General features: G+C 38.4%; 2 protein-coding genes across 2 annotated transcripts in view; one reads left to right on the top strand and one right to left on the bottom strand.

The window, feature by feature from the left end:
• LOC138176110 (branched-chain-amino-acid aminotransferase, cytosolic-like) overlaps window positions 1–20,170 on the top strand; it is a 261,292-nt gene that overhangs the window by 13,368 nt on the left and 227,754 nt on the right. The gene's annotated exons all lie outside the window — the stretch shown is intronic.
• The window catches only part of LOC138176091 (inositol 1,4,5-triphosphate receptor associated 2-like), a 116,194-nt gene that overhangs the window by 62,118 nt on the left and 33,906 nt on the right, over window positions 1–20,170 (bottom strand). Inside the window, exons 14-18 of the mRNA XM_069106817.1 lie at window positions 17,639–17,773; window positions 16,280–16,381; window positions 13,309–13,472; window positions 3,617–3,731; window positions 3,015–3,177 (exon numbers count right to left, since the gene is read on the bottom strand). Of these exons, the coding sequence (XP_068962918.1) occupies window positions 3,015–3,177; window positions 3,617–3,731; window positions 13,309–13,472; window positions 16,280–16,381; window positions 17,639–17,773 (679 nt within the window). The remainder of the gene's footprint in view (window positions 1–3,014; window positions 3,178–3,616; window positions 3,732–13,308; window positions 13,473–16,279; window positions 16,382–17,638; window positions 17,774–20,170) is intronic.

The following is a 20,170-nucleotide window of genomic DNA, read 5'->3' as shown; positions in this document are numbered from 1 at the left end:
ATTTTCATGGACTGTCCTCGATGCCTGGAACCCACTCTCTGCTCATCTCTGCCTCCAGGGCTTCCTTGGCTTCCTTTCAATCCCTGCTAACTTTCTACTTTTTACAGGAAGCCTTTTCTGATTCACCTTAATTTTAAGGTTTTCTGTCTGTCCATTATCTTCAATTTATCCTGTCCATAGCTTGTTTTTACAGTTGTTTTCATGGTATCTCTCTCATAGGACTATGAGCTCCTTGAGAGCAGGGCCTTTGGCTTTTTTTGTATCTCCAGTGCTCAGCACAGTGTTGCAAGAAATTATGAAAGAGATAATTTCAGAGATACCTGGGAAGATTTGTATGAAATGATAAAGAGCTAGGAGAACAACTGCTACAACATTAATAATAATAACATTACAAAGATACAATTAGTAAAATTTAAGAACTGTGATTGGTGCAATGACCAACCATGATTCCAGAGGATAGATGATCAATTATTTTACTTATCTTCTGGTAGAAAAGTCACAGACTCAAGATGCATAATGAGTCATGAAGTTTTGGACATGGCCAGTGCTAGAATTTAATTAATTAATTAATTATGCATATTTTCTACAAGAGTTTTCTTTTTCATTTATCTGATTATTTAAGTTTGGGGATCATAGTTGGAGGGAGAGAAAATAAATGCTTGTTAATTTAAAAAAATTTTTTTCCCAATGACCAAGCCTGATCCCCTCAAAAAAGATATGAAAATATGCTTCTTTCTCTCCCTTGCAAAATATAGCTGTTAGATTTTATATAAACAAAACAATGATTCTAAAGATCTGAATCTGGCCTTAAGGGTTGTTGAGGGTGGTACCCTCAATAGAAATAGGGAACTTTAGAAGTAGAAATAGGTTTTGGAGAATTTTATCAGGGACCCACTATGACCTTTATTAAAGTTACAATGAGACCCATTTTTGAAATGTTGTAGTATAAAAGAAGTCTCTTAGGCAAAGGGTATAAAAAGTAGGATTCAGCCTTTTAGAGATAGAGGATACACCACTGATAAATAGTAAAGCTTATTATGTGTAACAAGTTGTAGACTATCATGGAATTGTAGGTTATAAACTAGAAGAGACATTAGAGATTATGCAGGGCAACCTTGTCATTTTATCCATGAGAACTGAGTCTCAGAGAAGTTAACTGACCTTCCCAATATCAGAGGAAGCAGCAGAGCTAATATTTGATCTCAGACCCTCTGACTCTAAGTCTAGCTTTCTTTCCACTATACTGCTCTAACTTTCTGACATGGAATTAAATTCAATAAACATCTATTAATCAATAAAACATTTCATTGGAGGCTAGGTGGCACAGTGAATAGAGCACTGGCCCTGGAGTCAGGAGGACCTGAGTTCAAATTTTGCCTCAGATACTTAACACTTACTAGCCATGTGACCTTTGGCAAGTCACTTAACCCCAATTGCCCTGACATTCCCCCTACAAAAAGAAAAAAAAAAGACATTTCAGTAGATTTGGGGATACAAAGGCAAAAAAAAAAAGGAAGGAAGGGAAAAAATCACTTGTTAAATGCTTACTGTGGTGACAGTACTTGCCGTACATTCTACTGGGTGGAAAGTACTGGAAGCACATGCAAGTGTCACTGTTTCCAAACTAATTTCTCTTCTAATTAGAAATGTATTAGGTCAATTTTTCAATCCAGTTTGAATACTTTGCTTATTTAGCTCTCTGAAGGATGTGAATGAAGAACGTCCAGGAAAGAAATGGAAATGATACATAGACCAAGAAGGTATTTGAGGCTGTCTAGAGACAGGCCCACTTAAGATATTATTTAATAGACCCTAAGGCCTCATCATTGTAGGTATTCCTTTCCTTCAAAACAGACTGAAACACCTCCATGCCTAAAACAGACAAAGGGAAATCATGGAAGGTGACAGGAACTCACAATTTCCTCATAAATTTTATGCATATTAAACTGATTGTTGCTTAATAACATTTTAAAAAATTTGTACACACCTTGTGCTACTAAGTAGCCTAAAATCACATTTAGAAATGAGTTAGCTTACCCTAGAGGGACAATCTGAAAATATTTTTAATGTAAGATCAAGCAGCAGTTGTAATAAGCTATATTTGGGATGCCTGTAATGCAGCTTTGCCATGCTTGGGCTATTTCAAATAATGTGGAATCTTCCTCCAACCATTAATTTTTACAAGGGGAAAAAAGACAGTCTTTTGTAACAAATTGTATGTTATCTGACAGCTTCATACAAAATATGTATGAATTTATGTTGCTGAATTTAAGGAAAGCTGGCAAGTTTTGTGTGTTTTTTTAGGTTGTCAACACTGATATTTTGGAGCAGAAAGTGAATTGTTAATTCTCCCAAACATCTCTCTCAAAAAAAGGCAAAAGAGGGCTACGGTAAACTCAAAACAAACACAAGTGCACCCTTCACCCTCTAGCTAACCCTTAACTTCAGTTCATTTTAATGAAATCCTTCCATTTTAAATTAGTGAAGTACCTCTTAAGCATCTTTGTTTTATCAAATTTTAGAGTAAGAATGCTTTATTAAGGTTACTGGACTATTTTCTTTTCTCATATATTTAATGAATAATACTCAGAGTACCAGCTATTATAAAGAGATTTTAAACAATTTTATGACATTATTTCTTCCCACAGAAGAGAATAGAGAAGTCTTCTATTCTATGGGCACTATCACTTATAAAATAGACTATGCGCACTTAATTCTTTTTTTTTTTCTGCTATTTCCTCTATTTGGTCTTAGAGGGATTTTGTTTTTAAGAAATAGAGCTAGTAGAAAGTCCAGTCCCTAATAAAAGTGCAGAAGAGCAAGTTATGTTGTCTAGGTAATACATATTGAGCCGCCATTAGGAAAACCTATAAAAGCCTAGGCCACAGGGTCAATCATTGTCACCAGTCCAGATGACAATAATAGTAATTGTGAACTAGAAAGCAAGGTTTTCATCCACTGTCCAACTTTACGTTATATTTAAGGATGCAACCAAAGGATTAAGTAGTACTTACATTTTAGTTTTCTTGTCTTCTGTCCAAGTATCTGGCATGCATTTGACAAGGTGATATTTAATGCTTGGAAATCTTGCTCTTCAGAAACAGTTTCCTCCAACTTACGCTGCAAAGACTCCGCTTTTTCCTTGGCAGCATGGAGGGCCTGTTCTTGATCCTTAGCCTGGGCATGCAATGGGAACACTGAATTTTAACAAAGCAAGCAAACTTTGAAAACAATTGGCGGTCAATCTGACCTTCCTCCTGCGCGTACACACACACACACACAAAACTCCAAATTTGCTTTCCTTCTGGTTGGGGGGGGGGGCAATCAGCTCTTGCTGAACTTCTGCAATTCTGTATTTGCATGGGTTCGGTATGCTTGAGCTATTTCTGCAACGGTAGAAGTCTCTATGTGCCAAGCTGCCTCTTTCATCAGCAGGCTAGCTAGGCTGTTAACACCACCGCTTTTACAACTCCCCCTTTTACTTCCTCTGCTTACAGCAAGAGAACTGGGGTCTGAACTGAGCAGTTCCCCTTTGAGTTTTTTTTCTCTCTTCCTCCATTTTTGCCTCATCACACCAAGGAGAGTTGGTGGATAAATGAGTCAGATTCCCCTTTACCTGCTGCTCAGCATTCTCCAGTCGTTTGATAGCTTCTTGGAGCTGCTTCCTAAGTGTGTCTCCCTCGTTCACTGCATCTTCTTGTGACCTTTTAATGGTGTCTAACTGTTTCTCTCTGGAAGGGGGTGAGGAGGGTGGTGGGAAAGTGCAAACCACAAGCTGTCAGTGACGTTTCAAATGTCACACACCTGGAGAGTTCTGATAAACTCAAATTTAATGTAGTTCCTCATAAATTAGGGGACAGACTAAAAGGACATATGCATCTTGTATTTCAGACAAAAATGGCAGTCTGTAACCCATTTTATTTATTTTTGGTGCAAATTATTTCTTTGACTGGGAGAACAGGGACTATCTTTTGCCATACTTTGTATTCCTAGTACTTAACTCAGTGCGTGGAACACAGTAGGTACTTAATAAAGTGTTAACTGACTATGGAAGGGGTAAAGGAAAGGGAAAATGCATTTATTAAGCACCTGCTATGTGTCAGATACTGTGCCAAGTGCTTCACAAATATCATTTCGTTTGACTCTCTCCTAAATGAATTTAGGCCACTTGACTGGAGTCTAACACTACAATAAGACTGAGAACATAGATATGTTTGTCTTTTTCTTATCTTCTTTTCCAGGAATACAATCCAGTTAACCATCTTGTAAATATGTGAGACTGCTCAATAGGTTTTATCTGAGACAAATGTAAAACAGATGACATTGCTTCTTTTTCAGTATTCTTTCCCCTCTTCAAAGTTTCTATCATGTTACCCTTGGGTTGTGTTCTCTCTCAATCCCCAATAAAATATATTTATCCTGTCTCCCATTTCCTTTGGGTTCTATTTTTTTCTTAAGAATACGATAGATTAATCTGGGGCAGCTAGGTCGCACAGTGAATAGAACACCGGCCCTGGAGTCAGGAGGACCTGAGTTCAAATCTGGCCTCAGACACTTAACACAAATACTAGCTGTGTGACTTTGGGCAAGTCACTTAACCCCACCTGCCCTCCAAAAAAAAAGCAAAAAAAAGAATATGATAGAATAATCTAAAATAAAGAGCTACTGTAGTAATGTGTTGACATTTTCACAGTGTTTGCCTCAAAACAATGTCTTAATTCAGGAGAATTAAAGATTTTGGATATATCATTTATCATGATAAACAAGTACAGGAAAATATTTTCAGGGTCATGATCTTTTAGCTGTCCTTCAAATCATGCTGGGAGCTGGCTACCTCTTTCACTTGTAGGAAGTCAGCCCTGGCTACAAAGAAAACCAGAAAGTTGGGAAGCTGAATATAAAACTATCAATACTCCTTGAAATTATGTAGTCTACTGACACTACTAAAGTAGCTTCATCTTTGCATATGATGATGCCACAGTTTTATTTCTTTGCCTGTATATTGCCCCAATAATAGCATCAGCCTCTTTTGAGCCGATAGGATCTCCAATGAAACTTTACAAAGCTAGTTGGCCCTCAAACTGCTGGGATATAAAAGCTAGCACATGTGTCATATGTCTTTTGAGTTACATGACATAAAGGATGGAAGGGTAGTTTTGGAATTAGAAAAATCTGAGTTCAAGTCTTATCTCTAATTTGTCTTATAAAGATGGTGAAGTCAATTTACCTCTCTATGTCTCATGCTACATTTTTAAGAGCAGAAGTTACAAATGAGTTGCTAACCTGAAGGTATGTGTGTGTGTGTTTCTACCACCAATAATATTGAAGGGCTAGACCTCTTTTCCCTTAAAAAAGCACTTTTCTATTCTAAGAAAAGTTTGTTCAATCAGGAAACTTCCCATTTTAAGGGAAGATTAATGTACTTTCCTACCACAATCTTTTCATACTTGTATATCTAATAGTTTCCTTACCAGTCTGTATCTTCATCTTCCATTCATTCTACCCAACACTTCCAAATCAATCTTCCTTCCATATATAGCTCAAATAACATCATTGCCTTGCTCAAAAATCTCCAAAGGTTCCTAATTGCCCATAGACTTCAGACTCCCGACCTGTCATTCAAAGCCTTCTATAACCTGTTCACATCTGCTCCTCTGCTCCTCCCCTTAATCTCCAGCTTGATGACCTACTCAGCACTGATTCTAGAGCACTTTCTGTACTTCCCTGTGCACCTTTCCTTCCACTATTCCACATGCCTGGAATCTCCCCGTCCTCTGCCTATTAAAATCTTTCTCATCCTTCCAATAGTAGTTCAAGTGCACTTCTTACCTAAAGCCTTCCGCGATTCCTCTGACTTGGAGAACATTGTTTATTTGCTCATTTGTCTCTTATTATGTGCTATTTGTCCTTATTATGTGCTATTTGATACTGCAGTTACTTGTGTGACTATCTGTTACCCTCCTACACTATAACCTCCTTGATAAGAGGGACTGTATCATTAATATCATTAATTAATAATTAATATTTCCCTCAGATTTTCCTCTAGGGTTTTGCATTTATTAGGCACTGCTACCATCTTAGTATAGACCATTATAAATCACTTGAATATTGCAATGCCCTCCTGAAATACATTTCTGCCTGTATTTTTTCCCTCTCCAGTCTATCTTTCAAACTGTTCCAGATATCTTTCTTGTATATAGATGTAATCATGTTATTACTATGCTCAAAACTCTTTTAAGGTGTCTAATTGCCTATGTCCTTAGATCCAGAGGTATACAATGTGGACAGCTAAAGAAAGAGAACTAGGATAGAGGAGAAGACATGGGGGCAGACCTGGGTCTTCAGGAGAGAAGGGGAAAGAGGAGAAAACAGAACAAAGTCTCTCAACCACCTGGCCCCTGGAGAAAACAGAGCCATATGACCTAGACTCCTGTACATAGAAGGGGAATTCCTAGACCCTTTTTCTAAATCCACCTACAGAGAAGCAATGACATAACCTCTCAGATTGAGAGGTGGCAACTATAGAGAGGAAATGTGACTGAGTCAGTAGTGAAACCAGCCTTCCCCAGGAGTACTCAGAGTTCCTGGAATGAGGAACCAGCCTGTGGAGGAGCTGAAGGAGCATATAGAAATTAAAAAGCAAATATATATAAACCAAGCAAATAAATAAAACAAAGCTTTACTACCAGTCATTTGAACAATGCCTCTTGACACCCTGGCTTCTCAGGGATTCCCTGCTTGTTTGGCAGCAACATTCCTCCTGCAATCCTAACTCCAAGGTTACCCTGGCTCATGCTCCAGATCCAGGAATCAATCCACTGCCTGTGCCCAGAACTGAAAAGAACTGAAACAGGCCAAAACCCCAAAGCCAGTTCTCAGGGCTGCAGGACCTTGTTTCTCTAGCAATGTCAATCTTGTTCCCCTTTCAGAGGAATATAAAGACGTAGGATACTTCTGAAGGTCACAGGCTTATATATTTCCATCAGGATGGAGAACTTACTGAAATGCCAAAGGACTACTTCTCTAGACACCTCATAATTTTAAAGCTGGAGGTGATTTTAGTGACCATTGAGTGGTAGGCATTTAATAAATGCTTGTTGCTGTGACTTGACCTATCCCCATTATAACATACCCATAAGTAATCATTTGGTTTCTGCTTGAAGATCTTCAAAGACACACATTTCCTGGAATAGTAAATCACACTCAGGAATAGTTCAAATTGTTAAGAAAGTTTTTTTCTGACATCTAGTCTAAATTTTTATTCTTTTAACCTCCACCCATTGTTCCTGGTTTTGCCTTCTGGATCCAAATGGAACATGCCTAATCCTCTTTTCACATGGCAGTATTCAAATAGTTGAACATAGCTATGATCTTCCTCCCACTCTCCTCCACATTAAATATCCTTGGTTCCTTCAATAAGGCATAATCTCAAGGCTTTTGAGGCACTGAGGTCTGGATGTGGATAGAGTGCTGGGCCTGGAGACAGGAAGACCTGAGTTCAAATCCAGCCTCAGATACTTCCTAGATGTGTGACCCTGGGCAAGTCAATTAATCTCTGTCTGCCTCAGTTTCCTCAACTTAAAATAGGGATAATAACAGCACCTACCTTGCAGGGCTGTTATAAGGATTAAATGAGGCAATATTTGTAAAACACTTGTTAAGTGTAAAATACTTGTAAAACATTTATAAAGCACAGTGCCTGGCACATAGTAGGCACTTAATAAATGCTTATTTCCATCCTTCCTTTAACCATCCTGGTTTCCCTTTTCTGGATGTTCACTCTCTAATGAATTTCTTGTACTTTGCTCCTCAGATCTGAATGCAGTTGGCCAGATATGACCTGACCAGGGCAAAGTACAGAGAAACTATCACCTCTTTATTCTCAAAAACTATGCCTGTGTATCAGTCCAAGGATGCTGTTGTGTCAGACTCTTGTCTCAAATTAGCTACAATTAAAAAAATCAACCCAGCTATTTTTTCAAACTTCTATCTGATCATGCTTCTGCCATCTTATACTTATGACACCGATTTCTTGAATTGTGTTAAACTTTATATTTATCCCTGCTGAATTTCACCATATTGGATTTAGCCCCCGATGCTATTTAAATTATGCTAATAAATCTCATTATTTATTGTACCCTGCCTCTGTCAGCCACTGTCTTAGCTCTCTCTCCCATCTTTGTGTCACTGATAAAACTGTTAAATCACCCTGAACTAAGCATGAATCCTTAGAGTTATTCCCCGGGTTCCTTTCACATTGACAATAAACCATCATTGACTACTGTAAGTTCAGCCAACCAGTTATAAATCCAAGGGATTGTACCATCATCTAACCCACATCTCTCCATGTTTGCCCAGAAGAATAAAAAGCATTAGATTTGTTATTAAATTCTTTGCTAGAATCTAGGCAAACTGCATCTATGGAATTCTGTGATGGTCTACTACTGTGCTATAAGACACAAGGAGCTGCAGGTTGATATTACAAAAACATGGAAAGACCTGCATGAAATAGTGAAGAGGGAAGTGAGCAGAGCCAAGAGACCTTGGTACATAAGAACAGTAATACTCTTCAATGCATAACTGGAAACAACTAAGCTATTCTGAGCATTATAAATATTCACATCAACTACAAAGGACCTATGAAGGAAGATATTACCCACCTCTGGAGAAAGAACTGATAAACAGAAGTATGCATAGTATGATTTTACATATATGTACACATACACACATATGTATATACACATGCATATACATACATATATGTATATGGGTGAAGGGAGGGAGGGAGACAGTTTGGAACTTGAAGTGTAACAAAAAAAAATTTCTTTAAATGTAGGTTGGACACCTAGTCAGCAAGTCACTGAACCTTTCTCAGAGTCACTGTTTTCTCATCTGTAAAGTAGGGATTTTGATCATTGCAATACCTATCTCACCAAGGCATCATGAATAAAGTGCTTTATAAACTTAAAAGGAATATAAGGGAGAAAATACAAATTTTGATCTATCAGTTGATTAATCTTTTACATAAAGAAAATATGGCTGATTACTATGACTTGTTCTTGATAAACCTCTTTATAATCACTACCTATTTAAAAATTATTTTTTGTTATGAATGTAATAATAACCACCTCAGAAACAGTAAGTTGATACCCAATTAAGGAAAGGTATAATAAGAGAGGATTTAACTACCCTTGGTATATCCAAATCACCGGGATCAGATAAATTATATATCCTTAGGGGCTGGCAGAAATATTAGACATGATTGTTGAACCATTTTATTAATATGTGGAAGATCAAGAAGAATGGAATTGAACTGAATATTATTGTGGTTCTATTTTTGTTTTTAAAGAGAAATAATCTTCTTCTAGCTGTTAACTAACCATCTCCTTAATGCCCACTCTAGAATTTTCCCAGGAATCAAAGTTAAACTCACAGACTCATGGCTTATAGACTGCCAACTCCATTCTCTCCCCTTTAAAACAAAATCAGGGCAGTTGCCCTTTGCTGGTCCCATAGCATCTTCCTTGCTCTCCATGGTCTTTCAAATGGTGATAAATGGCAATAGGTCTACCAGTACCTGATGTGCTGATGTACTCGTTTGGGACTGATCTAGGGCAAATAGACTCTCATTGTGTATCTTTCCTTATATCGGTTATCAACTCTCTGTTAACCAATTTTGTTCAGTCCTTTGCCACCCTTTGCACTAACTGGCAGAGCAAACAGAAGCAAAATTAAAATAGAATAGCTCTGCCTCTTTTCTGTTATCAGTTACCATTGCTTCATCCTGCCCAAAAGGCGGCTCTATCCCTTCCTTGTTCTTCTTCTTTCCTCTTAAGTTAGCTAGAAAACCAAAAAACCTTTTTTGTCATCCTTTGCTTTTCTCATCAATCTCAGTTCGTTGAGAACTTTAGCATTCCTCATCCTATTTCTACACACATTTATATTCATCTTTTCTTACCTGTTTCTGTTTCCATCTCCTGTAAATTTCTTTTTTGAAATTTCACTTGGTTTGAATTCCCTGTTCATCCACATTAGTTTCTCTAGACAGCCTCCATTTTTCCTCCTTAATGAAATTGTTTCCTTTGTGTTTTCTGAATTTCATTATTGGGCATCTCTTATCCCTATTGTTCTGACTTCCCTCATAAAATATAGGTACATGACATTATACATCTCTTTTCACTGAAACCTGGAATTCCATAAATCTAGGGTGCATGGTAGAATGTGCCCACCTTTCTTCTCCTTTGTTATACACAACAGGAGCAAGTTTTTCTCCCATAGAGTCTAAAACCTTGCGATAGTATACTGTAAAGCTGGGAGGCCTTTCCTGTTTTTGTGAAAGGACACTCCCCAGAAAGGGATCTCCTGTTGGTGAGCTACCATAAATCCTCTGTAACTTTTTTTGTTTGTTTGTTCTTGACATTTTCTTTGCATTGAAATAAAGACTGTTGTATTTAATATGTGCTTACATGGAATGCTTACATTTTTTTACTCATATCTGTTTGAGACCTCGAAATGAACTATATTTTTAGGTTCCCATTTCCTTTAATAAAAGAAGGAAGGAAAGAGTGTAGGAAAAAAAGGAAGGTAATTAGTATTTACTAAGCATCCCTTATATGCTAGGCACCGTGTTAAACACTTTACACATATCTCATTTGATTCTCACAACAACCCTGAGAAGTAGGTAGTATTATTATTCCTATTTTACAGGTGAGGAAACTGACTTGCCTGGTGCTATAACTAGTCATTAAAGCCATATTTGAACTGAAGCCTTCCTGACTCCAGGCCCAGAACTCTGTTCACTGTGTTACCTTGCTACCTGTAAGGGAAAGGATGGTAATTGTATAACACAGGGTCACACTCAGAATGGCATTAAATCAATTTATTTCATGATGTAACTTTTACAAGTAGGCTGGAATGAGTTAATGAACATTAAAATGAACTCATGTGATGTCAGATAAGGCTACTAATATATTTATTTTGGTTTACCAGGAGCTTTGCTCAAGATCCTCAACTATAGGGAAGCTCAAGAATTAATGGCCCATTTCTGGATGTGAAAGTGAATCTCAGTATTTTACAGACTTGCCCAGGAACATACATCCAGTCAGCAGCATAAATGGGATTCGGGCTCAGGTTTCTTCAAGTCTTTCCGCTATACCACACTTCTTCAGATCAAATTGTAACAGGAGATCTGTATACTCATGCTAATTTCTAATTGGGCCCAGTCTGGTCTATATTTTTCTCTTAACTGTTGTTATTTGCTTGAAAGGAGAATAATGATAACTCTAGCATAGGAGGATGGTAGCTCTCTAAGGAAGTCACATACCCACACCACCCACTGCTATGAGGAAGTCTGGCCTCCCTGCTCTTTAGGGAGAAGATCCATGCCTTATATGCTCTTTCTGGCATTCTCAGTGCCTTATCTCTAAAGGGAAAAGAAAATGTTCTAGAAATTCTCGAGTTATCTCCTTTAAATATGGAGCTCTATGTTGCTGGCTGCTTTCTTCCTATGATTATGAGCTCTACATACATTTAAGCTCAGAGGAACCACATTTTTGCCTCTAGATAAACATATAAACTCCTCATGTTGGTCTTTAAAGTTCTTCATGATCTGGCTCCATACCAAATGAGAGCCAGAAGACCTGAATTTAAATCCCATCTCTGCTCAACTTTGCTTTGTGATCCTGGACAAGTCTTCTGACTTTTCTGGGCCTCAGTTTCCTCATCTCTAAAAGGAGGAGGTTGTACAAGATGACTTCTAGTGTTTCTTACAGTTTGAAATAAATGAATTATATGAACCTACCCTTCTAGACTTATTGCACTTCTTCACAAATTTACAATCTAGTGAAATGCTATTCCTTGAACTCAGTACTCCACTCTGTATATTCATGACTTTACACGAGCTATCCTGGCATATATTCTCCTTTCTCATCTTTACCTTTCAGAATCCTTCCTTCCCTTCATTCAAGGCTTACTTCAAAGTGTGGAAGCCTTTCCTGAACCTCCTAGCTGTAAATGTTTTCTTTCTCCTAAAATTATTTACTTATTTGTGTGTATGCTGTTCCCCCCAGTAGAATATAAGCTCCTTGAGTGCATGAACTATATTTCATTTTGTTTTTGTATTCCCAGCCTTTTAAATGATATTTTTTCATATAGTAGGTACTTAATAAATGTTTGCTAAATTGATCAATAGAATATACACAAAGCCTACCAGAACTGGAAGAGACATTAGATTCTAATCCTCTTTTAACCTTCCATTGTTTTACTGATAAAGAAACTAAGGTCTGGGTGAGGTAGGAGCAATATCTATTGAGTCCCTGTCCTGTGGGCTGGGCTAATATTTCCTTAAAAGGCAGAGGAAGTGAATGCTGAAAATTAAAAGTAAATAAATAAAATTTTTTTTTAAAGGCAGAGTTGCTGCTCCTAAGAATTACTGAAACAGGGGATGAGGGGCTGAGTTTTACATGGCTTCCCAGTCACCCAGGGCATAAAAATCCCAAACCCAGTAGGGTATCTTACTTCCCAGAAGCCATGTTTGTAATAAACCCACACTACTGTGGGAAGAGAGAGCTTTTTACTCCAGCAGTTTCTTTAATCCAGTCTACAGGAAATTTTAACCCATTACTCCTCTCTGCCCACTCTACTTCCAGCCATATTGGCTTACTTGCTGTTTCTCACACACAGTGCTTCATTTCTAATCTCTGCACCTTTGCAAGGACTGCCTCCCACGCTTACAATACTCTCCTCATTTCTGACCCGTGGAATCCCTGGCTTCCTCTAAGACTTACTCCAAACATCACATCCTACAGAGGGTCCTTCCCAGTCCCTCAAGCTGCCAGTGCCCTCCTCTTTTTATACTTCCATCTCTTCTGCATTTATCTTTTATGGACCAATTTATGCAGATGTTGTTTCCCCCATTAGAATGCAATTTCTTTGAGGATTTGTCTGGACCTCAGTTTCCTTATCTGTAAGATGAGAGTGCTAGATTAGATGACTTTCAGTGCTAATTACAGGTCCATTCTACAGACCTGTGATCTTTGTTATTTCCTTCAAGTCTAAAAATTCCATTCTCTGATTCTAAAACTTCTATTGTGAAGGAATGATATCATAATCTCTGTGGATTTAGACATTTATAGCTCACATATAAGAACTTGTAAGTTAATTACATAACATAACATGCAAAAGGTTTTATGATAACGACACATTTTCAGAACCTGAATGAAGAACAATGAAGGCCACATCACAGCCTTACAAATTAATTATATATCTATGAAGCATAGATTTCTTTAAAAAAAAATTAATGAACATTACCTGAAATGTAATTCTCTCTTGACACGGTGATATTTGTGCTTGGATCTCTCCAGATTCCCTACCACTTTAGTGAACTCTTTATCAAGAGATTCTTTGTAGTTTCCCAAGAGGCTCAGTTTTAGAATGCAGAGATTTAGCTTTGTTTCTAGGTCATGTTTGAGATCCTACCAGGAAAGTTACAAAACAAAATTCTGCGTCACACAAAGCTAAAGATGAACAAATCACACAGCCAGCACAACATGCTCTTGCCTTTCCTGTGGTCGCACTCATTATCTCAAGATGCCTCAGTAACTATATATAAGCCCATATCCAATTTCCAGTCACTAAGGGACTGATTAATAGTTTCCCAAATTCAACAAACATTTGCTGAGTTGCATGTCACCTCTTTCTGTCTGTCTCTTTAACACTATCTTTTCATAAATATTATCTCACTCTATTCTCACAACAATTCTGGGAGATACATGCTATTATCATCTCCTTTTACAGATAAAGAGACCATGGTAAAAAAAGGTAAAGTGGCTCACCCAGTGTCACACAGCTTAAAAGGGTCTAAAGTTGGATTCAAACTCATGCCTTCTTGATTTCAAGTCTAATATTCTATCCTTGTATCATCTAGCATCTTTGTATGAATACAATCTCAAGATAACCAAACAAGCAAATGAAGGAAGATAGTGCAGTAATACATTATTTGTGGAGCTGTGAACTGGTCTAATCTTTCCAGAAATAGATTTTGGAATTGTCTGGGGGGAAAAAAGCATCACTCCTCAATAAATTATAGTATTTACCCAGAGGAACAAACACAAACCCCTTTCAAATCTTTCTAGCCTTATTAGATATTACTCTCCTTCACATTATCTATGGTCTCGTTAAAATGGCCATCATGCTGTTACTTATGATACTCCATCTCCCATCTTTGGGCCTTTGCACTGGTTGTCCCCCATGTCTAGGACACACCGCCACCTCACCTACACTTAGAATCCCTACCCGACAAGACTGTTGGAGTGCTTTCTACATAAACCCTTTCCCAATCACTGCCCCTCCCCACAAGGGCTAAGTGTCCTTTCTCCCATAAATTGCCTTGTGAACATGCTGTCTCCTTTGATATAATGTAAGCTCCTTGAGCATAGGGATTGTTTTGCTTCTTTCTTTTTATCTCCAATATGAATACTGAAGATCACACAGTTCTAAGTGTTTGGAGCTGGCTATCAAAGCCCAGGCTTTCTGCCTTCAGAAATGATTCTTTTCTTCCAATGTGCCAGGGAATTTTAGTGGGTCAGGATAAAAATCACAGATCGAATTGGCCATATGTTAAAAAAATTTTTTTTAAACTGTCTCTCTTACAAAAAGATCATATTCTTTTTCTTTTCTAAAAATGTGTGAATGTAATAGAATACTATTATGCCATAAGAAATGATGAAAGGGCAATCTCAGAAAAACCCGAGAAGACCTGTATGAACTGATTGTAATGATAATGGGAATCTGAAGATCTTCCCTGCCCCTTGGCCCCTTGATAGGCTTAAGCGACTCTGAGAACCTTCCCTAATTTGAAAATATACTCTGCCCCCTAATAAGTGAATGTGGTCACATGGAGCCTGTGGCGGGAGGCTTGTTTTTCAGGAACACCCACACCTTGTTACTTTGTGATTGGGCAATGAATCAAGAGGGTTGTGACATTCTCTGACCCAGAAGAAGGCTATATATACCCTGATATGAGGTTTTTTTTGAGGGTCCACTTTGGGAAGAGTTCTATGATTTGACCAGAAGAGACTCTGGACAGCCATTGAGCACCCCCTAGCTTTGAAAACCCAGATGTTGGTGCTTCTCTCTCTGGTGACTACTGGATGTAATGGTCAGACAGCTGGAAGCCCCATCTGCTTAATTGTGTTATTTTCTGTTGTAACTTCTGTTTGTATTCTCTGAAGTTCAGGGTGCTGACTTTTCCCCCTGAACTAGATAAATGATATATGTTTGATTGATTAAAGTAAAATTGTTAACGCATTTTGAGTTGTTTTCCTTTAGAAAAGCAGATCTAAGAACCTGTACTAGCAGCCATCCTGGGTATGCTAGGGTGCTTGCTACTACACTGATAACAGAATAAAGTGAACAGAACCAGCTCACTGTTGTCAGTCAGTGGCAACAGCATTATAAAGACAATTTTGAAAGGCTTAAGAATACTGATTAACATAATGATCAACCATGATTCCAGAGGAAAGAAACAAGCATTTATTAAGTGCCTACTATGTGTAAGGCACTGTGCTAAGCACTTTACAAATATCTTGTCAGATCCTCACAACAACCCTAAAAGATAGGTGCTGTTATTATGCTAATTTTATACCTGAAGAAACTGAGGCAAATAGAGGTTCAATGATTTGCCCAGGGTTACATAGCTAGTAAACGTCTGAGTCTGGATTTGAACGTAGTTGTTCCTGACACCATGTCTGGCACTCTATCCACTGTACCACCTAGCTGCCTTTGAGAATGAGAGATGAAGCATACTATGTATGCCCTTTGAGAAAGGTGATAGACTTTGGGTGAAGAAAGATTGTCTTAACATGGCCAGCGGTAGAATTTGTTATATTTCACTATGCACTTTTGTTAGAAGGGATTTCTTTTCTTTTCTTTTTTCTGGAGGGGGTAGGATAGGAGGAGAGAAAATAGATTTCTAACAGAAACCATTTAAATAATAAAATAAAGTCTTTCATAATTTAAAAAAATGACAAAGAACTGAGAGATATGTTCTTAGCTGGGATGGCATATGGGGCAAATGTCAGTTACAGAGATTAAGTCCTCACCTACTAGCTAACCTGCTTTCTCAGAAATAGAACTGAAGATATATAACGTAGATCTGACTAAAGGTAGAAGTAGAAGACCCAAATCAAATATGGTAAGTAAGAATCATTACATCAAAATAATTTACAAAGAAAGAGAAACATCTAGAAGAGTCATAGAGTACAAAACACAGGATACTTGCTGTAAGCTTGTCCTCCCATCTTTCCTTCACATTTATTTCTGGGTCAGTTACCCACTGAAGGGAAGCAGCAATAAGCGTTTCAACTTCAGAGACTTCTTCATGCTGTAAGAGATTTCCAAACCTCCAACTAGTAATTAAGGTGAAATACACATGCTGTTTTGTAGCAAGAAGTAATTTAGGACAAAATCCGGAGGGTATATTAGGTGCTTCTGATGATGCTACTTAAACCACTCAGTCGGACACCAAAGAGAGCCTCTCTGCACTTGGTGAGTCTTACCCATTTAAAAGTTTGTTTCCCCTAATAATGTAAAAGTCAAACTAGGACCACCTTCAGGGATGAAAAAAAAAAAGGTCACCCTATTGCCATATAACAGAGGGGCAAAATGTCTTCCTCTGAGAGGAGATCCTTTTAAAACACTAAGTTATAGCATCAAGGGTCTCAGTTGAAAAATCAACATGAAAGAAAGAGGTGATAGCCAGTAGCTACCAGAGAATTCTCCAGGTATAGTCAGTCCAAGTAGAAGAATGTCATGTTAATGAACGGTAGGATTTGAAGCTCTGATCCAGAATTAAAACACTGACTTCAGAAAGGTTAGAGGGGAAAAAATGTCTTTATCATATCAGAAGTATATATATATATATATATATATATATACATATTTAAAGCAATTAGGGTTAAGTAACTTGTTCAAGTTTACACGGTCAGTTATTTTGTGTGGGTGCTGGGTATCTGAGGCTGGAACCGGTCCCAGGTCTCCCAATGCTGGGGCCCATGCTCTTACTCAATGCGCCACCTGGCTGCCCCTAAGCAATTGGGGTTAAGTAACTTGCTCAAGGTTACGCGGCCAGTTATTTTGTGTGGGTGTTAAGTATCTGAGACCTGAACCGATCCCAAGTCTCCCAACTCTGCACCACCTGGCCGCCCCCAGAGGTATATTCTGATCAGGAATATGGGCTCTTGCCTTTTTAATTTTTTTGGTCAAGAACTATGATTTAATTGGCAAATTTGCTCAGTAAGCAAATTCTCTCCATCAATGCAGATTGGCCATTTGCAGTCTTAAGGAGTTTTTTGGGCACCAAAAATCTAAGTGGCTTATGCAGGTTCACACGATCAATATATGTCTGAGGTGGAACTTGGACAATGATCTTTCTAATTTTAAGACCCACAATCTGTCACCTGTACCACACTGATTTTTGGTCTGTTAACAAATAACATGAATGATTAAAAGGATTTTGGGAATGATTTTTCTAAGTCAAAGTGAAATCTATCCGTGTGACTTTGGGCAAGTCACTTAACCGCAGTTGCCCTCCAAAACAAACAAACAAACAAAAAAGTGAAATCTATGCTTTATACCATACCAGTTTTTGAAGGGTAGCAGTAAATTCTGTTCCTATTTGCTCGGGTTCTCTCAGCAACACCATCTTCTCTTTGTCCTTTACGTCATCCAGACATGGTGTATTGATTGAACTGTATAGCCATTCTGATCCACTGACCTGAAAACAATGTCCACCCCATGCCCCACCCCACCCCCATTAACATAAAGTCATTCTCTTAAAGGACACTTGCTAGTTTTGTTTTAATAGCATTGTTTTCATAAGTCGGTATCATTTGAAACATGAAATAGTTCCAACTAATAGTCCTACTAAAGCTTTGAAAACTTCAGCTATTACAACCTGAGTCAGGTGTTTATTCTGTCTTCTTAAGAGAAGTCTCCCTGCAGGTGAGCAAGTGAGATGACATCTACACCTGAGAGGGTCCTCTTAGATCCCCTCCCAACTGATAGGAATCTACTTTATTTGGTCCAGTCTTTGTCTGCATATGGTCTAGTAATCTTCCTCGAGCCACCAGTGCTGTACCTCTTGTTACTCTGCTAAAGCACCAATACTGGCTTTTATTATCAAGTATATAAAATAGGGATCCCTCTGCATCACGCTCTCTATTACCTGGTTCCCCTTTAGCATCACCTACATAACCCCCTCATTACTTTCCACATTGACTCATCTGATCTGGTCAAGCCAATCTCTTTATATTCCCTAACTCTTTCCAAGCACACCCTTCACTGCTCATCTCCCCTCTCCTGGCTACCACTGACTCATTCCCACAGGACTTTCTCTACCCTGACACAGAAATGTCTTCACTCTAGAAGCTCTGTCCACACCCAGAACATTTCTCACATTGGAAATACCCTTCTGCCCCTGTGATCTCTCCCTCTGATTGTCTGGTTCTTCCAAAGCCATACATTTTAAGGATAAGGCTCATGTCAACTATGTCTTCATTCCCCTCCAGACTATACTGCTAACTCATCCCCACAGGGCTTTCTCTATTATGCTCCTGTGCTAGGTACCTTCACCCTCTCCATCCTACCTTTTTTTAGCTCCTGTTGTGTATTCTTCTCCCATTAGATTGTAAGCTCCTTGAGGGCAAGGACTGGCGTTCTGCTTGTATTTGTATTCCCAGTACTTACCCCAGTGCCTGGCATAGCAAGTGTTTAATGCTCATCGACTTGACTACTCAATGACATTTTTTCTTCAAGCTGGAATGACCTTTCCTTCTTCCTACTCTCTTATCAATTGGTGTCTTTCAATACCTTCAAAATCCAGCTCTAAATTTCTCTCTCCTTGGGAGCTTTCTCAAACTTTTTTATGTCTCTTCAACACTTGGGATCACAGAGACAGTTTCAGAGCTGGCAGGGACCACAGAAGCCATTTTGTCCAACTGCCTCATATTATAGATTAGAAGAATGAGGTTCAAAAAAGTCAAGTGATTAAAATACTAAGCATAGAATTGGAATTTAACCCCATATCCTGGTATTGCAAATCCAGTACCCTTTGAACTATACCAAGCTGCTACTATGTATTCATACAAGAAAGATGGATAGTATTTCATACTTCCATGTTGTTTTGTAACTATTTCATACTTAAAATTATTCAACTGGACTATAACATTGTTCAGCTAGGCAACACAGTAGAAAGAGCACCGGGCTTAGCATCAGGAAGACCTTAGTTCAAATTCGGCTTCAAACACAAGCTGGATTTAAAATTGAAGGACCTAGGCTCAAATCTTAGCTTTGACACTGACTTTCTGTGTCCTTGTGAAAGTCATTTTCCCTCTTGGGGTGTCAGTTACCTCATGCCAAAAGGAGAGGGTTGGACAAGCCGTGTGCATATGTGTGGGAGAAGGAGGGTAGAGGAAAGGGGGAGAGAGAGAGACAGGAACAGACAGAAAGAAAGAGAGAGACAGATAGGCAGACAGAGACACTGAGACTTGGAGATCTCCAAGAACAAAATGGACCATGTCTAAAAAGGGCAGGTTTCCCCCTCACTTCGAGTCAAGGCAGGATGATGACTTGTCGGGGTCATTTTAGGGGGGTTCTTGCTCAGGCAGGGGTTATACTAGATGGTCTGTGAAGATCCTACCAGCTCTCAATCTATCTATCATCAATTTCAACTTGGAAATTTTGTGACATTGTGATACCCTCTGGCACTGATTCAAGAGACAGCATGATCCTTCATAATCTTATTATATAGATAGACCCAAAATCCTATGCAGCTACTTTCAGTTTTTAAATTAGAGGGGAAGATAAACAAAAAATCTGCAGGATCATTATTTATCTATTTTTATTTATTACCATTGAAATGTTTATTGTTGACTAATTCACACATGAAAGTCTGAGCAGAAAGCTTTCAGGCCCCCATCTGTCTCTCTTCTTTCTACCCCAAATCTTTTGGAAATATTGCAATGGCCAACTTCATTCTTTTTCCCTATAAAAGACTCATAGAGCACAAACCTATAGCAATTGGCCATAAGGTAGCCCATCTCACATGATAAAGTGACTCACAGCTTTATGGTTACATTTAGAAACAGAACACTTTGTTGGGCTGGTAAGCTGG

This window comes from Petaurus breviceps, unplaced genomic scaffold (genome assembly GCF_028583685.1).
Source record: "Petaurus breviceps papuanus isolate PSGF00001 unplaced genomic scaffold, PetGlider_PUasm1.0 81, whole genome shotgun sequence".
NCBI classification, from domain to species: Eukaryota; Metazoa; Chordata; class Mammalia; order Diprotodontia; family Petauridae; genus Petaurus; species Petaurus breviceps.
This window is presented reverse-complemented; position numbering and strand designations above follow the sequence as displayed.